The sequence below is a fragment of the Bison bison genome, unplaced genomic scaffold, assembly GCF_000754665.1.
Source record: "Bison bison bison isolate TAMUID 2011002044 unplaced genomic scaffold, Bison_UMD1.0 scf7180017864110, whole genome shotgun sequence".
NCBI classification, from domain to species: Eukaryota; Metazoa; Chordata; class Mammalia; order Artiodactyla; family Bovidae; genus Bison; species Bison bison.
In genome coordinates this window covers 919,549-935,597 of record NW_011494682.1, presented here as the reverse complement: position 1 = coordinate 935,597, position 16,049 = coordinate 919,549, and the positions used below count along the sequence as shown (strand labels likewise).

The following is a 16,049-nucleotide window of genomic DNA, read 5'->3' as shown; positions in this document are numbered from 1 at the left end:
ATATATATAAAATTTTTTAATTTTGGAAAATTTCAAATCTAAAAAACTGTAAGGAAAGCACAATGAATATGCCTTACACCTAGATTAACCTTTTGTTACCATGTCAGCATATTTGATATACATATTTTTACATCATATATATTAATTATAACATATAATAAACAAATTATATCAGTAAAGAATCTGCTTGCAATGCAGGAGACCCGGATTCGATTCCTGGGTTGGGAAGATCCTCTGGAGAAAGAAATGGCAGCCCACTTCAATATTCTTGCCTGGAGAATCCCATGGACAGAGGAGCCTGGCAGGCTATAGTCCATGGGATCCCAAGAGTCAGACACGACTTAGCAACTAAACCAGTACCACATATACGTTTACATATAAAATGTTGCTGAACCTTTTGAGAGTAAGTTGCTAACATTCTGATTCTTCACTTCCAAATACCTCATCATATAGCTCATAACAAGCACATTTCCCCACACAACCACATATACTCTTAAAATCAGAATATTTAACCCAAATATAATACTATTATATAAAGATGATATTCAAAATTTATCAATTGCCCTATAATGTACTCTATAAAAATGTTTCTCCAATCAAAGATCATGCATCGCATTTAGTAGTCATGGAATTAATCAGGAATAGTTTTAATCTCTTTCTGTCTTTTAATATTTTTGAAATGATAAGCCAGTTGTTTTGTAAAATGTCCCACAGTCTGGGTTTATCTGTCTCGTAATGGTTCAATTCAGGTTTTCACTTTGGTCAAGAATATTACATAAGTTATGTTTTGTCTTCAGGGTAACATATTGAGAGAATGAAGGATCTGAATCAGGGAATATAATTCTACTCATTCATTCATTCATTTATTCATCCATTCAAGAAATTACCTAGAAATGAAGAGAAGAAAATCAAATTTAGTTGGCTAGTTAGGAAACTTCTGCAATAATCTTCCCTTTCAAAGTCCAGAAGGAAGCCTGATGAGGGAGGAACAGATCTAGTAGATATTAAAAAGGTGTATCTGAAAGTCTTGTGACCAAGTAGATGTTGACAATGCAGTGGTGGTTGGTGGTGGTTTAGTCATTAAGTCGTATCCAACTCTTGTGACTCCAAGGACTATAACCCGCCAGGCTCCTTTTTCCATAGGACTTTCCAGTCAAGAATACTGGAGTAGATTGCCATTTCCTTTTCCAGGGGATCTTCCTGACCCAGGGATCAAACCTGGGTCTCCTGTACTGCAGGCAGATGCAGTAGATCCAAATTAAATAATCATTTTTGTGGTAGATAGAGTATCATTTTTATTTTATTTAGTTTTGGGACACACCTGTGGCGCACAGTATCTTAGTTCCTTGACCAGGGACTGAACCTGTGCCCTCTGCAGTAGAAGTGCAGTCTTAGCCACTGAACCACTAAGGAAGTACATAAAGTATCATTTTAAATAATTATCTAAAAACATTTTATGTCCCTTCTAGAGAAAAACCTTTAAAAATACACCTTTGAATTTAAAAGTATACATATTTACCCAGGCATTCCTTACTATGAATAATTTCTTGTTTTCAACTATTAAGTGTTACTATTATGAGAGAATTCTGTGTAGGCTAGCTCCATTGTGCAGCACTTGTTGTTCCAAACTAGAGGAATGGATAATGGGAGAGGCTGAGAAACTTTGAGATGAGCTTAATGGACCTACTCCAGAAAGAGAGCAGACAGGTAGCAGAATGCAGTACAAACAGGCACGAAGAAGCCAGGCTACCTACCTGGGTTTGTACTGATCTTCCCTGTGCGTCGGTTTCCCCATCAGTATGACAGAGGTTAAAATAGTACCAACCTCTTAGAGCCCTTCATCATTAAAGTATAAAACACTTAAAGTAGTATCTGGTACACAGTGCAACTAAGAGCTCTTTCATTATTAATGCTGAAAAGATATGCGTAGGTATGGAAAGTAAAAGTGGAGGAGAAGGAAGGTAAGAACAAAAGACACTGAGGTTTGGGAGAGTTAGGAAAGAATAAAGTGACTAAGGGTACCACTGCATGGATATAAGACAAGGGGAAAAGGCCAAGGAATTTTAAGATGGTCTACTATATATGAATGGATTCCTATCATTTGTAGATCCTGAGATTTCAGTCAAAATGCTTTAAGTTCTGGTTATGTCTGGTGTTTCTCAGGTGGTATCCTCAGTTAGACACAATCCTTAAAGCAGAAGGAAGAAGATTGGCTTTTATATGAATTACATTTTAGTATAATAAATGTGTTCAATTTGTTACCTCCACCACAGGGTTTGGAACACTGAGACCAGCTCTTCAATGCCCACTCAAAAGTATCTAATTCTTCCTGGATGACGTTGTTGCTGTTGATTGTAGGTGCAGAGTCCTCATGGATGATGTACTTATATGTCAGGCTAGAGCGGGTATCATTCTCCTGAGGTATAATCTAATGTATACATGAAATAGATATGTAAATCGCCTGAGTTTTAATTTGAATGAAAAATTACAAATATTTCGGAATACGTATCTTATTAAAACTGGAAGACTTTCAAGTAGTTTCTAAAAATAGAGTGTTTTTTTCTTTCTATCACTAAAGTACAGGTATGTCTTGATTAAGATAAAAATGCAAATACATAAAGTATCTTGACATTAAAAAGTTTAAAAAAATACAATAAAATTCCATTTTATTTTAAAATTTAAAATTCAATTCCTCAAGTTACATAACTCCTGAGTGCACTTAATTGTTACTCTTTACAGTAGACTTTTGTTATGGTGATAAAGATAATAATGTTCCATCCAGAAAATATAGACATCATGAAAAAATATAAAGAAAATAAAAATCATCCATAATGCCACTAAACCAGAGAAAACTAAAGTCACTTTTATTATTTTGGGATAGAACCTCAAGATATTTGCATATGTGTGTGTGTGTGAGTGTGTGTGTATATGTATACATACATACTTTTCTGGTCTTGCTTATTTCACTTGACATTTCACACATTTCCCAAGACAGTAAATATTCTTTGAAAATATAAATATTTTCAAATATATATATTCATATAAATATAAAATATTTTCTAAATGCCAGCATAGTGTTTACTCATAGTGCACGTGTGCATGTTCAGTCACTCAGTTGTGTCCAACTCTTTGCAGCCCCATGGACTGCAAAAGCTCCTCTGTAGAGCCTTTTTGTAGACTGCCAGGCTCCTCTGTCCACGGGATTCTCCAGCAAGAATACTGGAGTGGGTAATCATTTCCTATTCCAGGGGATCTTCCTGACTCACGGGTCTAACCCAGGTCTCCAGCATCCCCTACATTGGCAGGTGGATTCTTAACCACTGTTCCACCTGGGCAGCCCATTTAATCCTAGTGTACCTTATTTAATCAGAAAAATTAATATCTATATTTTGATTAAAATTTATCCCCACTTTTGTGATAATTTCTGATTTTCCTTAATGTGGTAAAGGGTACAAACACATTTTTATAGTTCTCAGACCATTGGATGGCCCTTCAGAATAGTTAAAACAATTATTATTTTCATAATGAGAGTATATGAAGGTGCTCCCATTCAGCACGGCATATTAAATCATTTTCCTCTTTGTTAACTGAATGGGCAAAAGATTGTTGTTTTAATTGCTATTTATTTGATAAATAGTAAAGATTAATTTTCCTAAGTTTATCGGTCACTTGTATTTTGTCCACCATGCACTGCGTGTTCATGTCAGATCCTCTTTATTTTATTGTTATACATATTCTTTTTTTCATGTAATCCAAGCAATAGAAATATTAATCCTTTTATAATAAACTTTGCAAGCATATTCTCAGCTTTTTATGTTATCTTTTCTAGCAAAGCACTCTTTTTTATAAATAGTTTTTACTGACTTTCATGTAGTTTTTACAGGATTGTATCAATTATACATGGCTCCCTGGGGTCACTCTAATATTATTGGCGAAGCCCTGCAAGAAGGCTCCGAGGCCAGACACCTGTGCTGCTGGAGAAGAATGCAATGTAATTACATATGAGTAAAATAGAGCTTCTGATCACCAACTAATTAAACTTAAAATAATCTAAATAAAATTTGATTGATATGTATTTTCCTATAAAATTATCTAACCTATGGAACAGAATGAGAGTCCAGAAATAAGCCCACATAAATTTGGGTAATTAACTTTTGACATAGATGAAAAGGGAACTTAATGCAGAATGGACATTGCTTTCAACAAATGGTGCTGGACACTGCAGTGGCTTAAAAAATGTGTGTGCAGGTCCTTTGACACTTTCTCTCTCTCAAGAAGTGGAGCTTAATTCTTCTCTCCTTCAGTGGATCCTGGACCAGTGGCTTGCTTCTAGCAAATAGCAGCAGATGTGAAAGGATGTCATTTCTAAGGTTAGGTTAAAAAGATTGACTTCTGTCTTGGTTGCATTCTCACTTTCTGGATCATTTGAATCACTCACTTTGGGAAGACAACTGTCATGTGATAAGGACACTTTAGCATCCTATTTAAGCATCCACGTGAAGAAGCCTGGGAGCAGTCTTCCAAGGGCTTTCAACTCTCATGTGACTGAACTAGGAACTGAGAAGATTCTCTCCAGTGGAGCCCTGAGGTGACTGTAGCCTCAGCTGAGAGCATCCTCATGAGATACCCTGAGCCAGAACTAGTCATGGAAGCTATTCCCAGATTCCTGACCCAGAGAAACTATGAGATAATAATGTTGCTTGTGTTCAGCCACCAAGTTTGGGGTGATCTGTTACATAAGAATAGATAATGTATGGATATCCATGTGCAAAACTAAGACCCTAACGTAGACAAAGTGTGTATAAAATTAGCTTAAATGGTTAATAAAATTTAAATGGTTAAATGTAAAACTATAAAAGTTACAATAAAAAGAAGAAAAAGAATTTTGATCCTGGATCAGGAAAAGAAAAAAAAAAAAACAACCTTATATAATAAGAAAGTCTTGATCCATAAAAGGAAAAATTAATAAACTGGACTTCAATAAAGTTAAAATATTTTTATTTATGAAAAACACTACTAAGAGAAGGAAAAGAAACTACATATTAGAAGAGAATATCTGAAAAATCACATTTCATAGAGGATTTATATATTGAGTATATATAAAAACTCTGAAGTTAAAAAGAAAAAAGCAACCTACTTTAACAATGGACAAAAGATCTGAATAGACACTTTATCAAAGAGAAATAATTTTCAAATGAAAAAAGATTTGAAATTTAGTGAGATGATTTATTTTAGATTGGTATAATATTTTTATAGGGAATCCAATAAATATTGGTTTGGTATACAGAATCTAACAATATTTTTCAAGTCAAAATGATCGTTTCTGCTTTCATTCATGAGGAAGTAATAGAGTTGCCTTCCTAATATTAAAAATAATAAAACTGGATACAATATTTGAGGGAATTTTTTTCTTGCAATGAATAACATGGCAAAGGATAATGATCTCCATGAGGAGAATAACACGTTAAGTACTGGCTTCTGGACAGGGCCAGGTCTGGACCCTGCTATGGAGAGCAGGAACCCCAGACAAGTCAGTGTCTCACTGAGCTGAGGAGGAGGGGGAAGTTTGGGACTTTCAGAGACATGGGCGCTAAAGAAAAGAGGGCTTCAGAGAGGGGGGTCCAGAAAGCTGCATGGGTTTTCTACACAGAGGACTGGTCTGTGCATGCTCAGGCCAAGAAACCATGCTGTCTACCAATGAGTGGCTGCCATGGGGCTGGAAGCAGGACAGAGGTACCTCAGCACAGGCAGGGATGAGGGCCCTAGGTGCTCTCATGGCCTCCCTAACACTTCAGGTATGCAGTTAAGGCACCAGAAAGTCAAGACATAAGAATAAGAACAAAATTAAAACAGATCAACCCTCAGATAGGAAAACCAAGCCTCCAAGGATCAGTGGAAACTGACAATAAATTAACTGCCAGACAGAGTAAAACCCAATGCTTTTAAGGAAGGCAAGGTATACTAAATGCTTGACAACTTAACGTCTTTAATGCTCAGTGTACAATAAAAAAACATATAGGAAGTATGAAAATGTGAACTATAATCAAGAAAAAAAAAGAGCCCACAAAATCAGGCAATATGAAGTTTCAGGACTTAGAGGAAAAGTTGGACATAATAAGTGAAAATATATGGACATCTCAGCAGAAAAATGGAAATTATAAGAAAAAAAAAAAGGAAATTCTAGAAAACAAAATACACTATCTGACATGAAAACTTTACTGTATGGGCTCAGTGGCAGACTGGAGACCACATAAGACAGTCAATGAATTTGAACACAGTTCAATAGAAATTATCCAATTTGAAGGACAGAGAAAAGACAGCGATTACAAAAGGATGAACAAAGTTCACAAGTCTCGTGAACCAACTTCAACTGGTTTAACATACATGTAAGTGAATCCCAGGAATAGAAAGAGAGAGATGGGGAAAAATAAACTTGAAGACATGTGGAAAATTTACCTCAATTTAGTGAACAACATCAATCTATAGAGCCAAGATACTTGGTGACCCCCAAGCAAGATAAACACAAAGAACATCACAAACTAAGCATGCCACAGTCAAACTACAAATCATCCAAGACAAAAAGATAAGGAGAAAATTGTAAAATGCAGCCAGAGAATATTGACACACTAAACGCACAGCAGCAACCTAAATGAAGCTTACTTCTCATCATAAACAATGGATTCGAGAAGACAAATGTTATATAACTGAGTCAATGATGGCTCCTGTATATTGGCCCCTACATCGTTTATTCATATACAGCAAGTTCAGACCGATTAGCTCAAAAGTCCATTGGCACCAAACTTGGATTTTCACATAGCCAATTGTTTCAAATGTAGCCCAAACAAGTAGATCTCTAACCATCTAGAAGAGAAGGGTGAGACAGGATAAGATGGTTGGATGGCTTCATTGACTCAATGGACATGAGTTTGAGCAAACTCCAGGAGACAGTGAAGGACAGGGAAACCTGGTTTTCTGCAGTCCATGGGGTTACAAAGAGTCAGACACGACTGAGCAACTGAAGAACAGAGCCTGTTTACTTTGCATACCTTTATGAAACTGGACCCCAAATCCACTAATTATAAATAAGACTTTATGGTTATCAGGATCCTAAGCTGCTGCTGCTGCCTGTTGAAGCTCTCTAATCCAGAGTTTCCCTGCTGTGCTGCTGGGCAACGTTACCTGGACACATAACCCCCTCTCGAGTTTCCCTTCCCCCAAAAGTTCCTTTGCCCTTGTCTTCTTCCTAAAGGTGGCCTCACATGCAAACCTGCTAAGGCATCACCTGAACAATATGTTTGGGTGCCACCTCATGGTCATATCTATTTCCTAGATGAGACCCCAAGTTCCTGGACCTCTCTACAATGATAGAAAAACATCTTTAAAGTGCTGAGAAAAAAACAAACAAGTTAGCCACTTCCAACTTTATATCCAGTGAAGATATCCTTTAAGAATGAGAGTGAAATAAAGACTTTTTCAGAGAATTGAAAGCAGAGAGAGCAACTTGCTAGCATGCATACCCCTAGCACAAGAAATGTTAAAGGAAGTTCATTATATCAAAGGTAAAGGGTGCTAAATGGAAAATCAGATTTACCAGGAAAAATGAAGAGCATCAACAATGCTAAATATGTGAGTAAATATAAAAATCTATTTTTTCTTTTCTTGTCTTTAAAAGATAACTGATTACCAAAATCAAAGATAATAATACTGTATTTATAATGTATATATATAATAAAATATATGACAAAGTTCCCCAAAGAATAAAGAGGAAGGATAAATGGAATTATTAAAATCAAGCAAGTAAATAAAATTAATTATATTAAATATTTAATTATAAAATTAATTATAACTGAGATAGATTAATTATAAAAATATAAAGTAAACCAACTACACAGTGAGCCTGTAATGCCACATACCAAAACAATAACAGGATCATGTAAAGGTCCATCGGTGTGAAGAGTTTCAATGTCATCTTCAATGTTATAATCCCATTCCACACCAAGATCTATGAAGGTCTTTGACTTGGCTTCCTCCCCTTTGCCATTTAAAATATAGTGGCCTGTAGCCTGATTCTTAATTGCTAAGGAAAGAAAAATGAGTAACCAGCATACATTTTATCTTATTACAGCTTTGAAGATTCACAGTTAAGTCTCTCCTTCTATAAATGAAAGACCGTGTTTACGAGTATCAAAGCAACTAAAATGAGTGTTACTTCTGATAGGACTCATACTTCATTCAGTAGGCATTTAAAATTCTCAAAAAGCCCTCCTAACCAGTTAAAAATAGTGGCGAGATGGTGAGATAGAAAATAAAAATTAACAAATATTCCCATTCGAAAACACTGCCAAAGGAGTTAACAATTTCTAACTCATTCATCCCATACATTTCCTCAGGAAGCTGGAAATATTTTTAAAATAAAGGCTTCTTCTACAACAAGTAATACAAATGATTTATACTAGGGCAGCATACAACATAATGCCTTTTTTTTTTTTTTTTTAAACTGTAACTCTTTCAAGTTAAGTCAAAATGTTAGAGGTACTCAAAATAGTTGAACTAATTTTTAGGCCGACAAGCAATTAGTCCTGACAACTGTAAATTCTAAGGTCACATTACCTACTTAAATGGTCACGAAAAGCTCTTTACTGGTGACAAAAATTGTAATATATTACAGATTTACTATATAGTATTAAATAAAATGCTTTCTCTAATGACTAAAAATAACAAATGGCATTTTAAAGTTTGGAGGTACATTGGCATTTAATGATATTAGAAAATAAAATTTCAAAAGTTATTACTATTACTAAAAATGTGTAGAAAACATGAGTAATTTTAGTTAAATACATTTATTCCTCTTGAGATTTTAAACTAATTTTTCCAAAGATAATAATCTGAATTCCAGAATAAAAAGTAGGGAATTTCAATTATGGGATAAAGGACTACAGCTAGACAGTGGAGACTGTTTTGAAATCTAGTAGTAAATATATTTTAAATACTAAGAAAAAATTCCATGAAACACCAAAAAACAATACATTTTGAAGTTATATGTATGTAGAAAAGCAATTTACTATAAATTTTCATAGGTTTGACAGATGTGTCAGTTTCAGAAATCTTCTTAGTGATTTAATGGCTCAAGGAATATGTGAAAGCTATGTTCACATTTGTGCATTCACTTTAAATATAAACCCCTCTAGAATGACATTTCTACATGATCTTCTAATGTAGAAAGGAGGAAAAAAATCTTTTGGAAATTGTAAACAGGATAATTTGCAGATAATAAACAGAAAGCATGCAGAAGACGAATCTGCATGTGCCAGTCAAACTGGACACATAACAGATATCAGGAAATTTGTACTGGACTAGCACAACCTGGATGTGGCTGCTTTTCAGTCAAAGAACTTAAAACGCACTAAAAGAAGAGGCATACAGGATGGCATCAACCAAAATATCAGAATTAATTTGTCAACAAATATGGCAAATTTTTCTGATATTATTCCTTAATTTAGTGCATTTTATTAATATTTTATTTTTTCTCATCTCCCAATAACAGAATAAAAATGTATAACAAATTCACACTTACCAAATTATTTTTTCCTTCATGTCCTAATGAACCAACCCAGGTTTCACCAGAAATTAAAACTCTAGTTGTGAATATTTCTTATGATAAAGAAAGAATAGTTGGGAGAAATGACCACAGAAAACCAGGTAATGATGAATTTATATATAATTTTGAACCTTGCAGACCTATGTGTGTACACAGATATAGACACATATGCGTATACATGGATACACATACACATGTATCTCTATCTATGTATCATTTCTTTGACATTTCTACATTTCAGTGCATGTTAAAGCACAGCCAGTGGACAGAAACACTTACCAAGAACATGAGGAGAAGCCTCGTCTTCTTGGATTAACACATGTCTAGCACCAGGGGGTATATCAAACATCTTAAGGTACCCTTTGCATGTGTAGTAAATATTGGAGGAAGCAAAGAAGAAAACAAAAGCAACAACCATGGTTAGTCAGGCATTATGTTCCTATGGCTCCTGCGTGCAGCAAGAAGGCATCCATAAACCGAAAAAAGCAGTTTCAGAAATTAACTTCAAAGCATTGGCAGGTTTTATGACATCTGGCACAGGATCAGAGGCATATTTTTCTTTATAATTATTAAGTTGATAAAAAATTAATCTTGTTTCTAACCCACTAGTCACTTATTTTGTATTGACCTACAAATTGTGGCAACAATAATTCAGGCAAATATAATACTATACTCTCCTGTGTCCCTCCATGAAACTTTAGTTGTTTAAATCATCCTTTTGAATAGGGGCTCATTTATAGTGTGATTAGTTGGTGAATTTCTTGAGATATTTTATTGGTCTATATATTATTTTAAAAGTCTAAGTGGCAAATATAGACAGCTAATTATTATTTCTAATTATTTCTAATATTTCTAATCTATTTCTAATTAATGAAATAGGTTCAGATTTAAAAGCCTGCTCTATTTTAAAGAAATCACAAAAGAAAAACCAGTGAGTAGTTTTCATTTATATCGTGATTAGCAACTACTTTTAAGGCTTTACACAGTTATAAATGGCAATGTTGTAAAATATATTTTGTAGATTGGCTGGAAAACATCTGCAAGTTATGTCATGGTGCCTTTACACTGACCCTAAGTTCAATCTTCTAATTGAGAAACCGCAAACCAAAATGCTTAATAGGTTGTCTTAGGTTTTAAGGTCCTATTGTCCTGTATAATAAACCTTCCTAGTATTATCACACTTCCTAAAAGTTGTCTTAACTGAACTGAAAAATTATCTTAAGATCATTTAGAATTAAGGTCCTAGCTATAAATCAACAATAGTCAGGGGAAATAGAGAAACCAAAATGTTTCTTCTCGTTTCCATAAAAAATGAATATAGGAAGATTATGCAACTTGTACCTTCATTACATTATGAAACCTATAACTCACACATTATAAGTAATGACAGAAATCCAGTTATAAATACAAAATTGCTGGTGGAGTCAGAAAGAAATCTGTTTTTTGGTTATTTCTATATGGACAATGATTACCTATAGGTAGATTTACCTGACTTTTTAAATAATATTTATTAGTGTCTTAACTAAGTGGAGTGGTCATTTTGGGGTCAGAGTTTTCAGCACCTGAGCCTGGGTGATAATCAGTACATGAAACGTACCATGTTTGCCTGAGTATCAGAAGCTAGAAGTAATGTGGTTAAGATACCAAGGGTAGCAAAACAGCTTGATGCCATTTATGGATGCCCATCTTTCTGCAGTTTGCTACAACTTACCCAATACATTTTTAGCTTCCCTTGTTTCAGTAAGAGAAACACTACGAGCTCCTTTGGGTAAAGTGAAGGCTCCTCTTGTCTTCCCTTAAATAGAACGTCTTTAATTAGTAGAGAGTTCGTTTATCCAAGTCTTGCTGTTTCATTGACTATACTATAAGCTTTGTATAATTTTATTAGGTAACATATAAAATATGTTTCATAATCATATATATTGAAGTCAAAATGCATTCATAATAGTTAGCTACTGCCAATAAACTGTTAATAGTCAATGAAAGTAAGACTAAGCATGAACGAGAAATGATATAGGTGATTTGAAGTCGAATACTTGCAGATTTCATTTTCCAGCAACTTGAGTTCTTTATGGCATCTCTTGCTTAAATTTTTCCCTGTTGGAAAAGGTTAATTAGTCTATTGAATAACTATGATGATAATATTAGTGCAAAAAAATGGATGTTAGATTATCTTGGAACAGTCTGAAAGCTTTCCTCTCTTCTTCTGAACTTAATTTGGAGGTTTAGCATAATTTTTGAGGTATCTGAAAAAAAAAGTATTACTACCTTTTATTACAAATAATATAGAGTGGATAACAATGGTAAAAAACATTTTGTTTACATTTATTCACTCTGGAAATAAGAAAAATTAATTATTTAACACCTAAATGAACAATTCATAATTGCAATAAAGCATAGTAAATTATTTCACATTAAGATGGAGAAAATCATGTTACTCTACTAAATGCATATAATTTATGTACATAATTCTAATTTTGTTTGCTTTATTAAAATAATGCCATCAACCAGAAATGGCAATATTTGCTTTTTACAATTTTCAAAGTACAAACTATAGTAAATTATCACAGAGGAACAGCAAAGATATCAGTAACTAGAGTAGCGAATACCTAAGGAAAGCACATTAGAATACAGTCACCTACTTCTGCCTAAATACGTCACCTACTTCTGTTCTAAATATATCAAAGAGCAAAGCTGATATGTGTGGAAATGGCTTGAGGTGGGTGACTGGGGGATAATGGGAGTAAAAAGAACTAAGAGAATTATTCCATTTGGATAAAGACTAGTTTTTTTTTTTAATATATATAGTTTCCTATTTTTCTAAAAGGAAAAATTACCGCAATGACAATGTGTTCAATGTGAACCAAATCTTTGTCTTTGTTTTATCTTGTTTTCTATTATTCTGTAAGAGACTATATCTTGGATGTAAGAGAAGCTTTCAAGGGAAGCCTCACATTAAATTAATCTTTAAATGTTGAATTCTTACAAACTTTTGTTCAATAAATGTTTGTTGAATAACTGAATAATAATTGTTCCAAACTTAAATCATTCAGTAATCCATGTTTGTATATAAATCTTTTGTGAAAATTCCAATGTATAATTATGAAAATACAAATAATGTTGCATATTATTTGTTGCTTTGGTTCCATCTAATGAACCTTCACCATATGCCTAAGTCCAGGCCATTGACTGTGTAACAAGCACAGAAATTCACACCGTAAGCAATTATACCTCAGGTTATTTTTTGTTGTATGTACCTTCAAACTTGTTTAATATAAAATTATAAATATTAACTGAAATATGAACCCAAGATTTATAGTTTTATAAATAGGATAAACTTGTTCACTTTTAAAAGAAGCAAAGTGACTGTAATACACTAAAAATTGTATTAAAAGTTTCTGAATATTTTTAACTTCTGATCAGTAATTTACGTCAAACAGAAAATTCAAAATAAGCATTAATTCTAATAATTAGGTTTAATACATTTTATTAAAAACACAAAATTAAACAGAACACATATTTTAATGAACTACTATAACTGATATTGGTTTCTTTTGTTCCTTATCTAAATTTAGTAGATACGTTTTCATCATGGATGCTATAGAGTATGGATTCTCAAAGTTATTTCAATAATTTTTTAAAAGGTAATCTGGATGAAAATAAATTAGCAGCTAATTTTTTGTGTGTGTGTTTATAGAGAAAATAGTGCATTCCTAAAAGAAGTCTCAAAAAAGGCAAATTATGGATACTGAATTCATGAGAACTTCATCTTACCAAGCTTCCTGGGTGTCCTGGTAAATGTCCCCTTTACAGTTCGACAATGGGAATTATCTCCTCCACAGACACCACACTTATCCTCAACCTTGTTAGAACCGATTTCTTTATCACAGCCCACTTTCTGGGGAGAGAAGATATTAGATGTAGCTCATTTTAACGTGCCAAGCAAGTAAAGGTCAACATACTGGAGCATGATACACCATTTGTTCCGTCATGAACCCACAGCCAGGCACGAAACTCCCTCTCTAACTCTAATTTTTAATATCTTGGTCTTTTAAAGAACTATTATGAAATCAAATGACTTGCACCCTGGGTAATTATAAAAGATAAATTTCCCTCAGCCTAATGAAGTGTTTCTCCTATCATACGTAGTCAATCATCAAACATTTATTGAACACAGATATTGTAGCTGATGCTGAGGAGACAAAAATTAAGATGTGGATGTGTTTTTCCCCGGTTGCCTTTATATTTATAAAGAAGAAAATCAAAATAGAGAATTTTCCATTAGTACAAACTTTACAAGTTGGTAAGGGATGTGAGACAAAACATCACCAATGATGAGATTTTCAAAGTAACTTGAAGGAACAGAGGGTGCAGAAGGCAATTCAAGAACGCAAAGGGATTCAAACGAAGCCAAGGAAGTCATCCATTTGTGGAAAGTGGGTTCAGAAAACAATTATTTTCTTTGTTTGTTTTAGTGGTTAAGTCATGTCCAACTCTTTTGCTACCCCATGAACTGAAGTCTGCCAGGCCCCTCTGTTCATGGGATTTCCCAGGCAAGAATACTAGAATGGGTTGCCATTTTCTTCTCCAGGGGATCTTCCCAACCCAGGGATGGAACCTGTGTCTCCTGCATTGGCAGGCAGATTCTGTACCATTGAGTCACCACGGAAGTCCAACTGGGGTGGATTTTTAATGTGAATTGCTGTTGGGTAATGATGATTCTGCACTTGTAAGTTTGAGATGAGAGTGAGCAGAGAAAATGATGACACATATATACTTATCGCACTCCCAGATACTGTGGGAGGTGAAGGATGAATAAAACACAGATTCTACTTCCAGGGAAATTTTAGTTCAACTATGAGGCATCACCTATTTGAGATTCTTTTATATTAACACCTTAGTTGTACCTAGGTCAAAAGGAATCAAGCAGCAGCAACATGTTCAGTTAATGAGATAATTCCTTATCATTTAAACATGTGAACATGGACAAGAAATAAACGACATAAAAAAAGACTAAATGGACAAAAAGCTTTTCATCTTCACCAGTGCTTTTGTTCTGATGTGGAATTAAGTGTTTAAAGTTAGAAATAATTGGAAGGTGAGACAGGGAGAAAAAGAAGTTTTTTAAGATGATAAAGCACATCTTGCATTGAATTAAAAAAAAAAAAAAGACTTGGTATTGTACTAGTGGATGGCTAGGATAAAATACTCAAAGCAAAGGCATGGTTCCGGTTGTATTCCCAGCCCTGAGGCCTCAGGAACCCCCTGAAATGCATTTGACTGGAAATGAGAAAAACAAATTAAATATTGAAAAATTTTCTCTGGTGACCAAAGTTTGATTTTATTAAGTGCAATTTCTTCCAAATTTAATTGAGCTACAGAACTATTCATAGACTCTCACTGTAATGTGATCTCACATAAGAAAGAGTTAAAAAAAATTCTGAAAATATGCCGATGAATGAGAAGAAAAGGAGAATGACACAGTACTGTAGGAAGCTTTGGTGGAAGCAACCTGAACTCACCACACACTCTCCGCGCACACATATGCTGTACGGGTCTTTGTAGGAACAGCGCGTTCCATCGTGCACCAGCTGTTTCATATAAGCAACATCTCCAGTCTCTTTGGATTGACAGTAAAGGTGGCATCTTTTCTTGGCTGTATAAGATGGAGGATTATTAAGTCAACTATTTATGCAAAATGGTATACTTGAATAGTATAGTTTGTTTTTAAAATATACAGTTTCAACATGGCTTCCTGGAAACAAATTGTATAAATAAAGAGTGGGGGGGTACGCATACTTGGCATACTTATTTTAGCCAGGGTGACCCTATGATTTGTCATCTAAACTGGGATAATTCAGATAGTGAAAAGGAGCTCTATTAATGATATAGAAAGGGATGAAAGTGAAAGTGTTAGTTGCTCAGTCATATCTGATTCTTTGTGACCCTATGGACTGTAGCCCGCCAGGCTTCTCTGTCCATGGAATTCTCCAGGCAAGAATACTGGTATGGGTTTTCATTCTCTTCTCCAGGGATCTTCCCGATCCAAAGGTAGAACCCGGGTTTTCTGCAGAGCAGGCAGATTCTTTACCATCTGAGCCACTAGCAAAGCCCCTAACAATATAAATTGGTATGACTGGTCCCATACAACCCAGGCTCTCTGGCTACCCTAGATTTAACCAGGGTTATTCAATAAATTTCATTCAAAATCAATTTAGTTTTAGTGACACTTAGAGCACTGACGGAGGAGCCTGGTAGGCTGCAGTCCATGGGGTCGCTAGGAGTCGGACACGACTGAGTGACTTCACTTTCACTTTTCACTTTCATGCACTGGAGAAGGAAATGGCAACCCACTCCAGTGTTCTTGCCTGGAGAATCCCAGGGACACAGGAGCCTGGTAGGCTGCCATCTATGGGATCACGCAGAGTCGGACACGACTGAAGCGACTTAG

General features: G+C 34.7%; 1 protein-coding gene across 1 annotated transcript in view; it reads right to left on the bottom strand.

Moving 5' to 3' along the window:
- Nucleotides 1-16,049, bottom strand: part of ADAMTS3 (ADAM metallopeptidase with thrombospondin type 1 motif, 3) — a 283,309-nt gene that overhangs the window by 12,912 nt on the left and 254,348 nt on the right. Inside the window, exons 14-18 of the mRNA XM_010839082.1 lie at nt 15,121-15,254; nt 13,373-13,496; nt 9,878-9,958; nt 7,914-8,077; nt 2,263-2,428 (exon numbers count right to left, since the gene is read on the bottom strand). Coding sequence (XP_010837384.1) covers nt 2,263-2,428; nt 7,914-8,077; nt 9,878-9,958; nt 13,373-13,496; nt 15,121-15,254 — 669 coding nt within the window. The remainder of the gene's footprint in view (nt 1-2,262; nt 2,429-7,913; nt 8,078-9,877; nt 9,959-13,372; nt 13,497-15,120; nt 15,255-16,049) is intronic.